Source organism: Chanos chanos, chromosome 2 (genome assembly GCF_902362185.1).
Source record: "Chanos chanos chromosome 2, fChaCha1.1, whole genome shotgun sequence".
NCBI classification, from domain to species: Eukaryota; Metazoa; Chordata; class Actinopteri; order Gonorynchiformes; family Chanidae; genus Chanos; species Chanos chanos.
The window spans coordinates 9,901,941-9,918,011 of NC_044496.1; the positions used below are offsets into that span (position 1 = coordinate 9,901,941).

The 16,071-nt window shown below is 38.6% G+C and overlaps 2 protein-coding genes across 2 annotated transcripts; one reads left to right on the forward strand and one right to left on the reverse strand.

Annotated features, from left to right (window-relative positions):
• Nucleotides 1-1,832: 1,832 nt before the first annotated feature.
• Nucleotides 1,833-5,293, reverse strand: cd44a (CD44 molecule (IN blood group) a). Its single transcript, XM_030794187.1, has 8 exons — nucleotides 5,227-5,293; nucleotides 4,571-4,736; nucleotides 4,178-4,317; nucleotides 3,966-4,058; nucleotides 2,917-3,390; nucleotides 2,612-2,704; nucleotides 2,209-2,287; nucleotides 1,833-2,028 (listed from the first exon to the last, which is right to left on the reverse strand). The coding sequence occupies exons 1-8, from the start codon at nucleotides 5,291-5,293 to the stop codon at nucleotides 1,833-1,835; spliced, it is 1,308 nt and encodes a 435-aa protein (XP_030650047.1).
• Nucleotides 5,294-8,185: 2,892 nt separating this feature from the next.
• On the forward strand, nucleotides 8,186-14,182 carry apip (APAF1 interacting protein). Its single transcript, XM_030765939.1, has 8 exons — nucleotides 8,186-8,243; nucleotides 8,354-8,425; nucleotides 8,561-8,673; nucleotides 9,434-9,482; nucleotides 9,768-9,885; nucleotides 10,176-10,311; nucleotides 12,320-12,487; nucleotides 12,600-14,182. The coding sequence occupies exons 2-8, from the start codon at nucleotides 8,357-8,359 to the stop codon at nucleotides 12,697-12,699; spliced, it is 753 nt and encodes a 250-aa protein (XP_030621799.1). The 5' UTR covers nucleotides 8,186-8,243; nucleotides 8,354-8,356; the 3' UTR covers nucleotides 12,700-14,182.
• The last annotated feature ends 1,889 nt before the right edge of the window (nucleotides 14,183-16,071 follow it).

The window sequence follows — 16,071 nt, forward strand, 5'->3', positions numbered from 1 at the left end:
CATTGTGTATTGATAATTGGTATTAGTTTTTTGGTGTGGAGGAAAAAGTCCAAAGCATGTTTATGGAAAACCAAGTATAGCATGTTCAAGCAAGTCCTCACAAATGAGTAGAGGTCAGAAACAGTGTGTTGTATTGTACTCAAGGTGTGTACAGCAGTGTCTATGTGTGCAGTAGTGGACACCAGGAGTTCAGGCAGGGCCTGATATTGAAACTAATGTGTGAGTTTCGGATGTATGTATATTGATCCTAATGTGACCAAATCGGTCTTCTTTTGTGTTACCCCTTTTGGTTAAGAAAAAAAAAAAGATTGTATTTCTTGCATACTGAGATCAACTTTTTCAATTTATCTTTCTCCTCTTTTTCTATGAATATTTATGAAAAACTGTAAGTAAAAGCATCTCTCACTGTCTCCACTTTGTATATTTCCTTTCTTACTTCACCAATTCTTGTTTGATGAAACATGATTAATTTAATACACCCATCATAATGTCTCTTTATCACATTACTTTAGCACTGGTGTTGGTTCAACATAATTAAACTCTGGAAAATTTGATTTTATCTTGATACTCTGGAGTGAAAGCATGTCTATGCATGCATATACATGTGCATGAGCATCTGTGTGGGAGAGAGAAAAAGAAAGCAAGAAAAAAGGAGTGGTGGTTGGGGTTAGGGTGGGAGGGAGTATGGAGAATAAATAAGCAGATAGAGGGAATGGTGAAAGAGAGATCTATAAAACAATAAAGTGCTTATTTGAACTTTCTGAATTGCGTTAAAAATGTTACGCCATCTTTCCACAATATTAAAGCACTAGCTTTTTTTATACTGATCAGAGCCCTACTAAGGTAGTTGTTTAAGTGATGAAAAAAATATATATATTTATACATACATTTAATATATATATATATGTGAACTATTCAGTATTGTTATTATATACAGGCGATTTCACAGTTTATATAGGCCACATGAGACTGTCTATGCTACAGTGGTAAAACAGATCTTATCCCTAGTTCCTATCCAAATAGAGTGTAAGTTACTGCCAACTGTGCATTTCACACTTGAATGCCTTGTTTAAACTATTTAACCACAGAGATCAAGTATAACGCTACCATCATTACCTGAAGTTCTTTGTCTCACAGCCAAAGAAATGCGTTTATTTGAGGGCAAGCTCATAAAAGACTTATGTAATGTGTAACTGTTATTTCAAAAGAGGTGATCTGCTTTTTTGTGGTGTAACTGAACTGTGAGTTAAAGAGTTCAAAACGGTGCAGTTAAATATCTGAATCAAACTTCATTTATTCACAAAAGACAGAATAAGCCTTTTTTCACACTTGAAATAAATAATAAAGAAAAAAATATTAGTGTATTGTTAGACTTTTGAGGTGGGAAATAATTGGTCACTGCATATCATTTCAATAATATGCCAGTATAGATATTGGTACAGTACGCAGTACTTACAAAGGGGTTAATAACATAATGAAATACATATATATTTATATACACCAGCTGTCTGTAATTGTCAAAAAAAAAAAATCAAGCTCACTTATTTGAAAGTTGGGTACAAAGTTTTTCTTTTCTGAAATACTTGTGAGAAATGTAATAATTTTGCAAATAAACCAAATCAGACACACAAACAAAACAAACAAAAGTATTAGCTTTGTATGTCCACAACTATAAACCTTTCAGTGCACGTCTTCACTCCTCCAGTATTTCTTTCACGGCTCTAACTCTGGTTGAAAGAACCTCATCAATTTAGATGAAGGTGCAAACATTTAATGGCTTTCCTTATTTGTGCCCAGTGTTACTCTGCATTCAGTGCTATGCCTGGTGGGAGCTACATTAGGTGTTCTTTCTCTGGGCACTCCTCCAGTGAAATGACAGTGAAGTCCTCCACCTTGCCATTCTGTTGTTTCGGCTCACAGCGCACGAGAGTCACCATCTCCTGTTCTTTCATGATGGGCTGTAGCTTTTTCTCTGTCCTGTCACCTTTTCTGGATGTGATTGTCATCTTACGTATTGGTCCATACCACCTGGAAAAGAAATTTGAACAATGGTAGGAGAGATAAGTCAACGTGTCATGGAAGAGAGCCAGCTAGAGTTTGGTGAGGATGTATTTGAATATGCTTGTAAACTCTGATGCTATGACTCATATATGGCTTATGGCCACACCTTGGGCCATAGGCTTTTTTGATACAAGGTCAAGAACTTACTTGTCCCTGGTTGCAATGGCGGCTAATATACAAACTATGGCTCCAACCACCAAGACAAATGAGAAGATAATCAGCCAGCCTAGGAGAGGAGGAGGGCATTGGGTATTAGTAAAAGCGCAAATGCCTACATTACTGTATAGGTTGACGAATGTCAAACCCTAACATAGGCTAATGCTATAGTCATGGTTTCTCAGATACACTGAAAAACGGTAGTTTTATACAGAAAGTTTTTAACAAAGCATTTTAGGGAAAAGAACAAATAAGTTGATTGCATTATCTAGACACTCAAAAGATGACCAGGAGGATATTACAATAAAGATTTACTGATATAACCTTTTAGACTAGAAATACACAAAAAGTAATTGAAGTTTTTTGCAATTGCTGAAAATTCGAATAAACTCACCAGGTGTACCCTCTTGTGCCTGAGCAGCTACAGTTGGCTCTGGAGCAAGGGGCACAGCTCTCTGGCCTATGTTGGTTCTAGCGCTGAAAGGAGCTGTGGAGGGAATAAACATCAGAGGACATGGTCACACACTTAAAAAGTCTAATTTCATGAATAAAATGATCAAAATGTTCAAAATGGCTAACAACCATTTGTGCCACATTTTTGGAAGTTTACAAAGGTTTTGTTTAAATGTTTGTTCGGATTTAAGAAAACAGCTTTTAAGAACTATAAAATTACACAGAAAAGAGGTGGTGGAAAAGCACCTTCAACAGCAGGAATGGGGTGTTTTACTTCATTATCTGGAGCCTGAGTCTGCTTTGGTGGTGCTTTGGTAAAGCCATGCTCCAGGAAGATCCTGGGCATCACTTTGTCTTTCTCTCGCTCAGACTCAAAGTCTGACCCAGATCCAGATCCAGATCCAGACATGTCTTCTAACTCAGGGAACAGGGATTTGTGAGTGGTTTGAGCAGAGTCTTTAGCAGGGCTGTGGGTTGTGGTGATGATGGGCAGGTATTGTTCTTCCTCTAGATCCACTGTATCTGGGAACTCTGTGGTCTGATAGTTAGGTTTCTCGGTGGTTTTCTCGACAGGGAAATCCTCATTTGGGAGCTCTGTAGGTGTCTGAGCATCTTTCTGAACCTCCCCAAGGTCTTGGAGGGCAGTGTTGGTTTGTTCTGTGATATCTGCATTGTTCTGCTGAGGAGGAGATGTGATGTCTTCATTTAAATCTGGCTGTGCTGAAATGACAAAAAGTTCATGTTAGGGAAGTGCATTTACAAGGTGGTGATTTGTTTTACTCCTCTGCTTACGTTACACTTTATGCTATTCACAAGCCCAGACTCATTGCTGTATAATTCTACATATGTGCCAAAAGTCACAACAGTGTAGAAATAATAAAGTTTTATGAGCTTCATGGATACGTTAGTTTCAAATGTCTGATCCTCTTAGTTAATTCATTGTCACCGAACACAATGTAATAACATATTGCACCAATTGGGTCAAAGTCTTCTTGTTTGAACCAAGCTTTTACAGTGGAGGTTTAGCCAGCGACACTGAGCGAGAGTACTTTTCACACAGGTGACTAAGCGTTGGCTCAGATCCAACACAGGTGTGTCTGTACGTAATGCAAAAACGTAATGAAAGCTCGGAGTCATTCAATCCTCTTTCTTTCTGTCACAGTCTACACCCCAAGTCAAACAATCTGTGTCATTTCCTCTGGGCATTTGTGTTATGTTTAGAGCTAGTAGTTTTCCAGTGCAAAACAGGATTTTTCATTTCATCTGAAACAGGAAGTTCAAAGTCATTCACTTACCTGTAGGAATTCCATTTCCTTGTGTGTCTGGCTGGTTTTGAGATGTGTCAGGACCTGAAGTGATGGCAGAGTCACAGTCCAAGCCTGACGAACCTGCCCGAGGCACAAAAAAGGAGCAGCCAAATACACTAATGAGCTACTGTGTCTCAATTAAGATGTGTTTACTTTAATCTTTAAATCGTTTCATCGTGATTTTAATATATAATTTTCACCTGATTCATCAAAGCAGTAGGCATCATGAAGAGAGCTGGAGGGCTTAGCATGGGAAACTACTTCATTGGATGTGGAGGGGCAGTGTGGGTCAGTGGTGTGTGGGAGGAATGTGACGTTTTGGCCATGAATCCAACCATGTCTGAACAAAGCAGTAGAGTTAAGACCAGCAATTTCTATCAGAACAAGTAACTTACAAATGACATTTTGTATCAGTCAAACAGTTTAGACTATAAAGATTATAATAGGACGATGATGATTCTGTGCAGTCGCACCTGTGACTGCCAACTCTAGTTTGTCCTAATATTTGTAACGCTATTGCATTAAACCTGGTATGACATCTCTCATATGCTGGTCAGAGAAAATTAAAAAGCATGTAAAGTGTGATGTCTCACCTGCATGTTTTTAGGCCCTTCTCAAAGGCTATTTTAACCTGTTCCTCTGTAGCCAGACTGCTGCCCAAACTCTGACACAACTCCATCGCTTGCTGGAAGGACAGAGAGGACGGAGCACTGCCCTCCGCAAGAAAAACACCAGCATAGCTGCATCTGCCAGTCTGTCCTGAGGGGTGAGAGAGAGACACCTATTAAAAATATACTCAGGACAGGGTCTCACAGTAGACCCCAAATGTCTGGCTAACCCACTGAATACCTCTCGCAAGTGTAACTTATGAGGCTAGGCTACGATTGCTTTTTTGTTTTGTTCTGTTCTGTTTTGTTTTGTTTTTTACGTGATCCTAGGTTTTTCAGGTTTACAGTAAAATTAGATAAAAAAAAACATTAAACTTATTTACCATCATAATGTGTTAGAGACCATAGTTAAACCAAACTGCATTGTATGATACCATTATACACACAACAAACAACCAAGTCTTTGTAGTCACCTGCTGAATGTTCGCTCTGATATTACAAACTTTACAATTCCTAAAGTTTACTTTTCTAAGTACACATTGACATTGGACGGAGGATGGAACGAAATCACATTAACGATTACATAAAACGGTGATCTAAAAAGAGTAAGGTAAAGTATACACCACAAGAACATCCCTCACCTTCAGCTGGAGCTGCCTGTGAAACTGCCAGCAATCCAATGCAGCTCACCAAAAACTTCCACATCATGTCTGCTGCGCTGTCTCAATGATATGGTTCTATATCTGTATCTGTATGAATATGGTTTGAGATTGAAGACAGAGAAATTTCCAGTTAGTTTGAAACCGGAGGAAAATTTTCCTCCTTTTTTATAGGCTCAGTATCAATAATGCGTCACAATAAGACGTTGGGTGGGAACTTGAAGAACACACCCTCTCTGTCTCTCTCTCTCTCTCTCTCTCGCTCTGTCTCTCTCCCTCCCTTTCTCTTTTCCTCTCACCTGTTTTGTAATTCTTTATACTTTGTTTGTCTGCAACAACCTCATACAGTTCTCAGTTGTGATACTTACATCATATGAATTTATACAAAGGCTAATATTTGAATGTTTTAATAAATGGAAACATATGAGCCCTGTTACACATGGTTTTAAAATGTGTCTTGGGCAATCGGATCACAAGTGGACGGCGCTAAATACAAGCGTAAATGACCACCAAGACACATTGTGATCCGACTACTCAAACCACTTGCCGAGGTGGTCTGGGATGCATTTGACCACATATCTCTTGTAGTGTAAATGCTTATGCGTCCTGATCCATCCTCAACAGAAACTAATGTAATAACCTTCTAGCGAAACTGATGTAACAGTAATGAAATCCGAACACAAGTGGTCAGCTGGACACCTTGGAGACGCATGATAGACACAGGTGTAAACGGCAGTGTGTCTCAGCTGTCCACTTGTGATCCGATGGCTCAAGGTACATTTTAAAACCAAGTGCAAACAGGGCCATATTGTCTTGTATGAAAGAAATAAAATAAAGAATAGAACAGGATAGAATAGAAAAGAATAGAATCGAATATGAATCAGAGCAAATTAAATAAGTATTAAATCAAACGACCTTTTCAATGACACCTTTTGTATTAATAATGACACATTAGCTGATGACTGTCTGGCCTGTTGATCTGTATTATCTGGATGTCCAGCTAAGAAAGTGCTGAGTTATGGCTTTATCGTTTTTATTTTCTGAGAACCTGACTCATATTTAAATGAAGTTTGTTGAGAAAGCGTATCGGTAACAGAGAAAAGGAGCCTGAGGCAGCTGATTCAGGGATGGCGCAATCCCCGGCTTGCTGAGGTGGGGTGAGATTTTTTCCTTACCCATTGTTTGTTCATGCCAAAAATCATGCCATTTCCTGTTTCGAGTCTTTTATCTTTTCATTTTTTTCAACCTGGAGGTTGAGTGAGTCATCTGGTTCCCACTAAACAAGTGAAAATGTTCACATGCCTGGACTTGCTTTAACCCGTGGGCAAATTTTAAAAAAAAAAGCTTTGCGTTGTTGATATGTTTCCTTTTCTACTGAACTGATACTTTTTTCTATCTTAGAGAAGAGCGGCATCATCAAAGCCAGGGCTTATTGGGTACCCTGTCTTGCCTGAAAATCTGTTTGAGGGCCGTTGTCATCCTCAATCAGTAGTGCGGTTGATGGGAATTGAACTGGAGTGCTCATAACTTAAACCAAGAACTAATTTCAGTATGAGACACTTTTGTGTACCTCTTTCCAATTTACACTAATTTCTAAAGCTGCAATCACACTACCCATAATGCCACTTCTACCAACTGTCTGTACAACACACATGAAAAGCATGCGCACACACACAGACACACACACACTTACATCCTATCACATGTCCAATAACACAGACTAATGATTAACATTGTGTCAGATAAAATGTCAGATAACACAGACATACAATTAACTATGCTAAAGAGTGAGTTATGTCACTTTTATACTATGTCTATTACATGTTGTGTTATAGAGGTCATTAAAACGGTCAGATGACATGAAACAAAACTGAATGTCAGCAACCGTACATCTATGGCATGTAGGATGAGCTCCAGAGCGGAATCCAGCATTGTCATTACTGACGAATTTTGCTGCTGTCTTCATGAAGGTTCCATTAATCATTCAAGGCTGTCTTGATTTTGTAAGGCAACCAATTCACAACAAATCTAGCTAATTTCTATAAGGTTTTATATGAATTATAGGATTGTTTTTACCTGACAGAAACTTTAAGTAGTCACATGTGGCTCCAGTGAAAACGCCTAATTCTGTCCTTAACAATTTCACTGTTTGATAAATTTAGTGCTGATTTCACACTGGGTGATTCTACAGTCATAATGTCAAGTCATACACACATCCAGGAGGGCCAGAAAGACCCAAAACATACAAGGAGTATTCTAAGTCTATGACATACTAATTCTATAGCATAGTAGATAATAGAGAGTACACAATTGGTATTACATTAGACCTCTGTCTTGCCAAACAGAAATGTTTCATTCCTTATTGGCAATAGTTATGGAATGGGACAGAGGTGTCATGCTGACATTGGCTGTCCTCTATCACTGCATATATATTTTGAAGTAGGCTATGTGTGTGATCCCTGCGCACCTTTTACGGAATAACAACAACCAGCACCACCCTACCACAATAATAATAATAATAATAATAATAATAATAATAATAATAATATCAGCATATCATTTCTGACGTGCATATCCTACTTTGATAACTCTATTACAAGAGAAACAATACAGCCACTGGGAATGGTTCTCACAGTCTAGATTTTGCAATACAACTAAGCAATGAGCAGATGTTCACATTATCCTTCAAAAGAATGGGAAAATAAGAAACACGCTCTATTGCACTGTTGCATTCAACTGGGGTCAACCTCAGCATTAAAAGGGAAACTTATACGAGTCCTGAAAGGAAACGGATTCTTCGTATAGTAAATTCGAGAGTCCGCAACTTAAGATCTTGACTAAATTTTTTGAATTTATAAATAATATAATCCTTGGTGATCTTATTTATAAGAAGTATTACAGTCTTGCGTTTTAAAATGATTTTCTACATTTTCTAGCCAGGCATAAATCTAGTCAACTAATACTGCTAAGGGACCTAAAGGACTTTGTTTGAGATCGTGGTAGGCTAGAAACAGTATCAAAACTTTTTAGTCTTAATATATATGAGTTCTGTCTGTTTTTGTTCTTGGCTGCTCAAAATAAAGTGACTAACTTTCCGTATTTTTCTCAGACAATGTCATCTGTGTGCGACTCAGGCAAAGAAGAGTTTAACGGTGACCATGCAGACTCGGCTCATACTTTGGTAGGCATGCCGTTTGCAGTTAGCTTAAGCTAAGGCTAACCCGCATGTGTTTTAAATTTCAGTGAGAGCTTTTTTTGCACTTTAAAATGTTTAATAGGCCTGTGCTGATACATGTTATATCACTGTACATGTAAGAAATGCAGTGAGGATAAGGAACATCCGCGACTCCTGATCCCGGAACTCTGCAGACTGTTCTATCAACTTGGCTGGGTGACAGGAACAGGGGGAGGAATTAGCCTTCGGCATGGGTGAGTGGACTAGTTCACTCTGAAGAAGCAAATAACATGCAAATTTTCTAATTAACGGAACGACATGACTACTGTGATACACGTGTTCCTACCTTTCTATATACATAACTCAGAAGTACTTTATTTTGAATAATATTTCTTGTTATATAACAGTTAGGAGTTGATTGAAAACGTCACGTATGCATTATTATTTCACGCTCAAACTCATATTTCATATTGAACGGCTCCATTCAATGAAACAGTTGTATTGCTCAGAGATTTATTGACCTCTTGCGTCAGAAACCAAGGTCAGTTCAGTGATTGCCACACCTGTCTGCTTTGGCACAGGTGAGTGGATTAGTCCACTCTGAAGAAGCAAATAACATGCAAATTTTCTAAGAAATTGCAAGACATGGCTCCTGTGATACAAGTATGTCTGTCTATCTGTAAACATAACACAGAAATACTGCACCTAGAACATTTCATGTTATATAGCATTATATTAGGAACTGAATGAAAAACGTCACATATGCATTATTAGGCTATTTCAAGTTCAAGTAAGTACATGATGCTGCTTAATGAATGGCTCCATTCCACGAAACCGATATATTGCTCAGAAATTTATTGACCTGTTGCGTCAGAAAACGTATCAGGTCGTTTCAGTGATTGCCACTCCTGTCTGCTTTTTGAACGTTTGAGCATTTCTTTCAAATGTTATAAATCGCCTATCAGACTTCGTTTTCCTGCATACTAATCTGTCTCTCTCTCTCTTTATTTTCAGTGATCACATCTATATTGCACCCTCAGGAGTACAGAAGGAGAGAATACAGGCAAGCTCTTATTTGTATAACAACATATATCCTTAGAGTCTGTATGGGTGAATGAACTGTAGTTCATCAGCTCTCTGGGAAATGTGGAGTTTGAACATGATTCACCTTTGCACAGTCTTTCTGCACACCTCTTCACAGTTTTTCAAATTTAGTTGTTTTTTTTTCCCCCCTGTCTTTGCTTACATTATCTTTGTGATGTCAGATTTGATGTTAGCTTTGCTGAATGTGAGTGTGTGAAAAATTGAATGAAAGTGTATCGAAAATGAAATAGCTGTTTCTTTTCAGCCCGAGGACATGTTTGTGTGTGATATAGAGGAGAGGGACATTAGCTGTCCACCCCCATATAAGAAACTGAAGAAAAGTCAGTGTACTCCGCTGTTCATGAACGCCTACACCATGAGAGGTATTCATACATGTTCATGAACGCCTACACCATGAGAGGTATTCATACATCAGTAAGGACATGCTTTCAACAGGTCTCCAACAAGGCAAAATGCAATAGGCACTGTTTATGTTTCTTCTCACCAAATCAAGTTTCTTTTTTCCTGCCTTGCAGTGCCAAATTGTATGTGTTCAGTTAGCTCCAATAAAGGCACTTTTATTTTCACTATTTAGGTGTACTGTGTATTTAGTTGGCCTATTGTCTATGGCTTTATAAAATGGATTTAGTCTTATCAAGTATGACGTCTGTAGGGGCTCAGGCAGTCATCCATACGCACTCAAAGGCAGCTGTGATGGCAACGCTCCTATTTCCCGGCAAAGAATTTCGCATCACCCACCAAGAGATGATTAAAGGCATCCGTAAGGGAAACACAGGCACAAACTACAGGTAGGAACATGTCTTGTTACTGTTGCACTGTTCATTCTGCGGCGTGCCTGTACAATTTCCTGGATAAAATTCTCTGGGACAAACTTTATTATGGTGACTTGTTTTATGAAGACGTGTTTTATGTTTTGTACGATATCTTGGGCTCTTGCTTTTACATGTGTTTGGTTAAGCATTTACGTCTGTTACAGTGTAATTTTGCTTACAGTGCAACTTGTGTATGTAATAATATGAGGTTTTATGTGCGTTATGTCCCATTGTGTTTTTTTTTTCTTACTAAAATACAAACACACACTCGCACACAACATTGAGCTCTCTTTTATGTGACCTTTTTTTTTTTTCTTGAGACTTTAGCAGTTCTGCAAGTACTTGGCTTAAAAGAATTAAATTACGCCCTCATATCCGTTGACTAACGTTTACAGGATTTCACAGGCCAGACACTTGGTATCCTTGGTTGAGGTCATGTCTACACAGCCTTATCTGTTAGAATATTCTCACACTAACCCTGCTGATGAAGATGGCTCATCAGTGCTCTTCAGTACCCACAGTAATGCGCAGGCAGATGATTAAAGTTACGCCTGTGTAATCGGTTACTAGATTGGTGTTAGATTACAGCACGGATCAGGCAAATAACTGTATTGTTTTCTGAAAGACAGGACTTGCTTTATTCAGGAATTTTTCTGAACTGGAATGTTACGTGTGCAGCCTCTTTCTGTGTAGTGAATGTGCAGTCTGTATCTGTGTTTAGGCCTGTAATAATTATCTCATAATTGCCTAACCGCCATCTTTTGATGTGATCGCGGTTTATTTGTTGAACCGTGGTTAAAGCATTTTTTTTTAACCTCCGTCAAGGATGTTATGATTTCGGTGAGGTTTGTTTGTATGTTGGTTTGCCTGTTTGTCAGCAGGATTACGGAAAAACTAACATGAAACTTGGTGGAAGGGGGTAGGGTGGGCCAAGGAAGAACCCATTAAATTCTGGAGCGGATCAGAGTCACGGGGTGGATCCAAGTATTGTTTTCCACTTTCGTTAACACTGCGAGATTAAAAAAAAAAAATGAACTGAACTTGTCACGCATGCGCGAACCCGGCGTAATTGCAAACAAAACAATACTTCCACCCCGATACATAACACGCGCGTAACCGCTAAGCGTTTCTTACTTAATTAGATTTCACAATCATACATTCTGACTTTTTTATTCTAATAGTTTTGGAAATATATCCAGACGTAGTGGCTGTGGTTGCAGATTTGAATATCATAGAGGAGTGGACTGCTGGCCTTGGCAGAGGTCTACGCTCTCTGAGTGCCCTTCTAGTTTTTTAATGAGATGGATCAAAGTGTGGTCACACTTTTTTTTTTTGCATCCATCAAACACGTTTCCGATGCTTGCGTGCACCCTGTAGCGCGACAGAACAGTAGGTATCCTATCCTACCAGAGGACGCTCCGACCGCATTGATTTGCAGTTGCGAAGTCAAGTCAGTTTTCGAACGTTAAAAATCCAAGCAGAATTGAGCACTTTCATGAGAAGCAGTGTTGTACCTTTGAGAAATGCCCATAACATTAAACTGGCATACGTCTGGTTTTCACTGAAGTTTTCATTTAATGTTGGTAAAAAAAAAAAAAAAAAAAAAAAAGATCGCTTCACACTGTTCCGTTGACCCTGTCAAAATGTGGGGAGTCTGCAAGCCCAACTGAGTTTAGCTATTCATAGGCTGTGTGCTTGTGTTATTACATTATCTGGGTCACATAACAGTGAAATAACCAAAAGATGTATCCTGGGATTCATTCAAAACTTTCATTTGTTCGAAAAATAATAAATAAATAAATAAATAAATAAATATTTTTTCAATTTGACTAAGCGAGACAATTATATAGCAATTGTTTCAGAGACAATTAATTGTACAGCAACATTTGGAATTGTTACAGCTCTATCTGTGTTTGTGTTGAGGTATCTGTGTTAAAGTATCTCATTTACAGGTTTTTTTTTTGTTGTTTTTTTTTCTTTACAGATATGACGACATGCTTGTGGTTCCCATCATTGAGAACACCCCAGAGGAGAAGGACCTGAAGGAACGCATGGCTCGAGCCATGGAGCAGTATCCAGAATCCTGTGCGGTCCTCGTCCGTCGTCATGGCGTTTATGTGTGGGGCGATTCATGGGAAAAGGCGAAAACAATGTGAGTAACCAGAGACATTTTTTTTTCCATTGAATTCAACTTTATCAGTTTTTCAGTTATCTGAAAGATCTTGTTATGCAACTTAGTGCGCTGGCTCCGTTTGTCTCCTCAGGTGTGAGTGTTATGATTACCTGTTTGACATAGCCGTTCAGATGAAAACTGTTGGCCTGGATCCATCCGCACTACCGACAGAGCAGAAGGGAATTCTCTGACATTAAACAGCACTCTCATTGTGAGTGGCTTTTGAGAAACACTTTAAGATCAATCTGCAGAGCTTTCGTCCCTACTTTGAGCGTCCAGAATCCTGCTGTTCTTTGAAATGAAGTGTTTTGCAAGTCTGAGTCAAACAAGCTACCAGATTTAAGATTGCTTAAATAAGAAGAACAGAAGATCAAAGTCAGTGTTTTCTTTTTCTAATCCGCTGAACATGTTACCTTTTCGAAAGTGTTTTATCTTTTTTTTTATCTTGAAGTTTCTCTCATAGTTCCACAGGTCTTTGAAACATTAAACTTAAATATCAACAGCAATGATTTTCTTATAAGAGAACAAGGCTTATACAAAGTTTTCTGATTCCAGTTTTGAATGACAAGGCAGATTTTATTATTGTCCCCTGACCATGCATTGTAATGCAGCACTTCCTCAAAGCAGAGAGAATGGAAATGTATGACAGTGAGTCCAGTGCAGAACAGTAGAAGTGAGTTGTTTAGGGAAACTTTCAATATTTAAATAAGGTGATCTGAGGTAAAGACACTGAGCACAGAACACACACACACACACACAAAGAGCCAACAAATAGTAGATAAGGGAAGGAGGACAGCTTTGAGGTCAAAAGAAATTATACTAAAAATAAAAATAAATGTTTTTTCTCTGTTCTGATGTTGTCAGTAAAGGAATTCTGTTTTAGAACAGGTGTAATGCTTTTCCTTTACTGTGTATGAATCTCCTGCTACACCTCCGTACCACAGACAGCACTGCCTAACTGTTTTTCTTTCCTGTTACACTTCAAAATGGGACGTTATTTTTCATTTAGAAACTTCCTTGAAAGACAATCTTGCTATTTCCTCCAGGTGTGTTTAATTTGTTTTGGCTTTCCAAGTAACTTACTGTGCCAGTCTCTCAAATATTGCAGAGCATAAGCAGGTTATGTTTAATTATGGGCTAATCAGATCATGACTGACCGAAAAGTCCACTTTATGGAACCCACCCTGATTAAGAGTTTCGTTAATCACTGCCCGTTATATTCATCAGCCTTCGCGGAGTTAATACAGATATGGAGGAGCACATACTGACTTATACAGTATTTACTGTGGCATGCAATCTGTGCTTTAAATTCTGCATATTTATCAAATGTATAATTTTCAGGAAAGTGAATTGTCTTTTACATATGAGATGGAATATGGACATGGTATATAATTTTTTTTGTAGTTGTAACCAACATGACCTCTAGGGGCAGTAGAGCACTACTTTGGTCCATTGTTGTAATATCCATCATTGTAATATTATCTACCTTACATCAATTTGACTTTACTGGAGCCATCTCATAAAACATTTAGCAAAACTCCATTTAAACTCTTCATAATATTCATCTTAATTTTAAAAGATTTGTCAAAAGTGAAGTTTGAAATTTCAGCCACAGAGGGGCAGTGTTGCACCACAACTCATTGTATGGTAACATTTCCCTTTCAAATACTGAACCAGCCTATCATGTGTTATATTAAAAGAGTATTTTTATTCTGCTGTGTATTTACATGCTCCCTAAATTATGATGAATAATTCAAAATATGAAATGTTTTATTTTTCACTAGCCAAGAAGGAGACCCAACAGGGGGGAAAAGAGAATGATGGAGATAGAGTTTTAAAAAGGAAAGGACTATGAAAGCGTCTTGTTGAGTGAAGATGAGGGACTTCTTGGAGCCGGTCCTTTGCTTTATTGCCCTTCATTTTTCACTGACGCCATTCCTCCTGTCTGTGCAGCATAAACTGACTGCTGTGTCTAATAGATCTTACATGGTGACCTAGGGAAAACTGGAATCCATTGAGATCAGTTCAAAAATAGATGAAAACATGTCTGATATCATTCATGCTTGAGATGTATTTTATTATTTCCTTTCAAATACCGTAATTTAAACCTTTCTGCCTCTATTAAGCCATAATGGGCTTTTTTGAGGACACTTGCTCTTCTCCGGGGTGTTCCCACTAGGGTGATGGCCAGGATGTACCATGCTGCACCCCTAACGCTGTCTGGGGTTAAGTGGCTTGCACAAAAGCACAATGACAGTTGCCAGAGGAAGGACAGAGACATTAGAGCTCACAACCAACCAGTACTTAGTCAACACCACTTGCACTCCCATCTTAGATTCAAGCAGCAATGCTTCAGTTTCTGCCAAGGATACGATCCGCACTGAGCTGGTGTTGCCCTATAGGGTAAAATGAGACATAGCACAGATTTGTGAGTTTAATGATCTGAATAATCTGCCTGAGGGTTAGAGATCATTTTACCTGTTGATGAAATTGTTATACTGTTTTACATCTGTCATTGTCATCTCTGCTCTCTCTCTCTCTCTCTCTCTCTCTCTTTCTCTCCCCTTCTCACTCAGTCTCAGTCACTGGGACTCTTTGTGTTGGCAGTCTCTGAGTGAGAGCAGTCTACCTGTACTTGCACTGGCACTGAAAACATAAGCTCTGGGCATGGCACTGTCACATAAATCCCAGGTGCGTTGTTTGCCTTGACGATGTTGTGAGGGTTATGGAAGGGTCAAACCTACCATATGGCAGACTCTGATATGCTTGACAAGAGTTTGGGAGTGTTACTGATATATTACTCACTCTGTAAGTGTAAACATGTTTTATGAACTAACGGACAGGGTTCTCTCTGCAATGGCCACGCTATTTGTAAACCAGCCGGTGGATGGGGAGAGGAATTTTCTGTCTCTGATTCTCTTTCTATGTTATTTTTGCAGTATTTAATTGAGGTCAGCTCGTTCCTGTTTACTTGGAAGCAAAATAAACATCTAAAGCACTAGAAGTATCATCAAACAGACATTTACTGTGTTTGTGTTACTGAATTTTGGGCAGAATTCTGAGAAATACTAGCAAACAAATTGGAAAATTGTTGACTTTTTTTTTTTCTGATTCTCTGAATATTTTAACTGTAAGTAGGCTACTGATTGATCTAGTAATCAACTGAATACACCTATCTCAAAGCTGATGGAGGTTTGTGGTAACTGAGTTGAATGTTGTGAAGACAACTTCCTGCTAATATGTAAATTTCCAAATATGAGTCACAAAAGGATCTGGGTGGCAGGTAATGACTGGTGAACTTCATATCAAATGCTTTTCCCCTAAAGTCATGAACGTCATCTATTGCCGGGAAGAAAAAAAATGAGCACCATTTGGGTTTAGTGAAGTGATGGAAAGGTACTGTGATACTTTATGTGGGTAATCAAGGCCTTTTTTTCAGTTCTAGCTCTGTCAGGACCCAGTAAAGAGAAAATCAGAGTATTCAGCCCTCGTTCTGCTGCGTCTCTGGAGACATCGATCATCCCCGAGCGATTCCAATGGCTCCACTTGTTTTGTACACATGC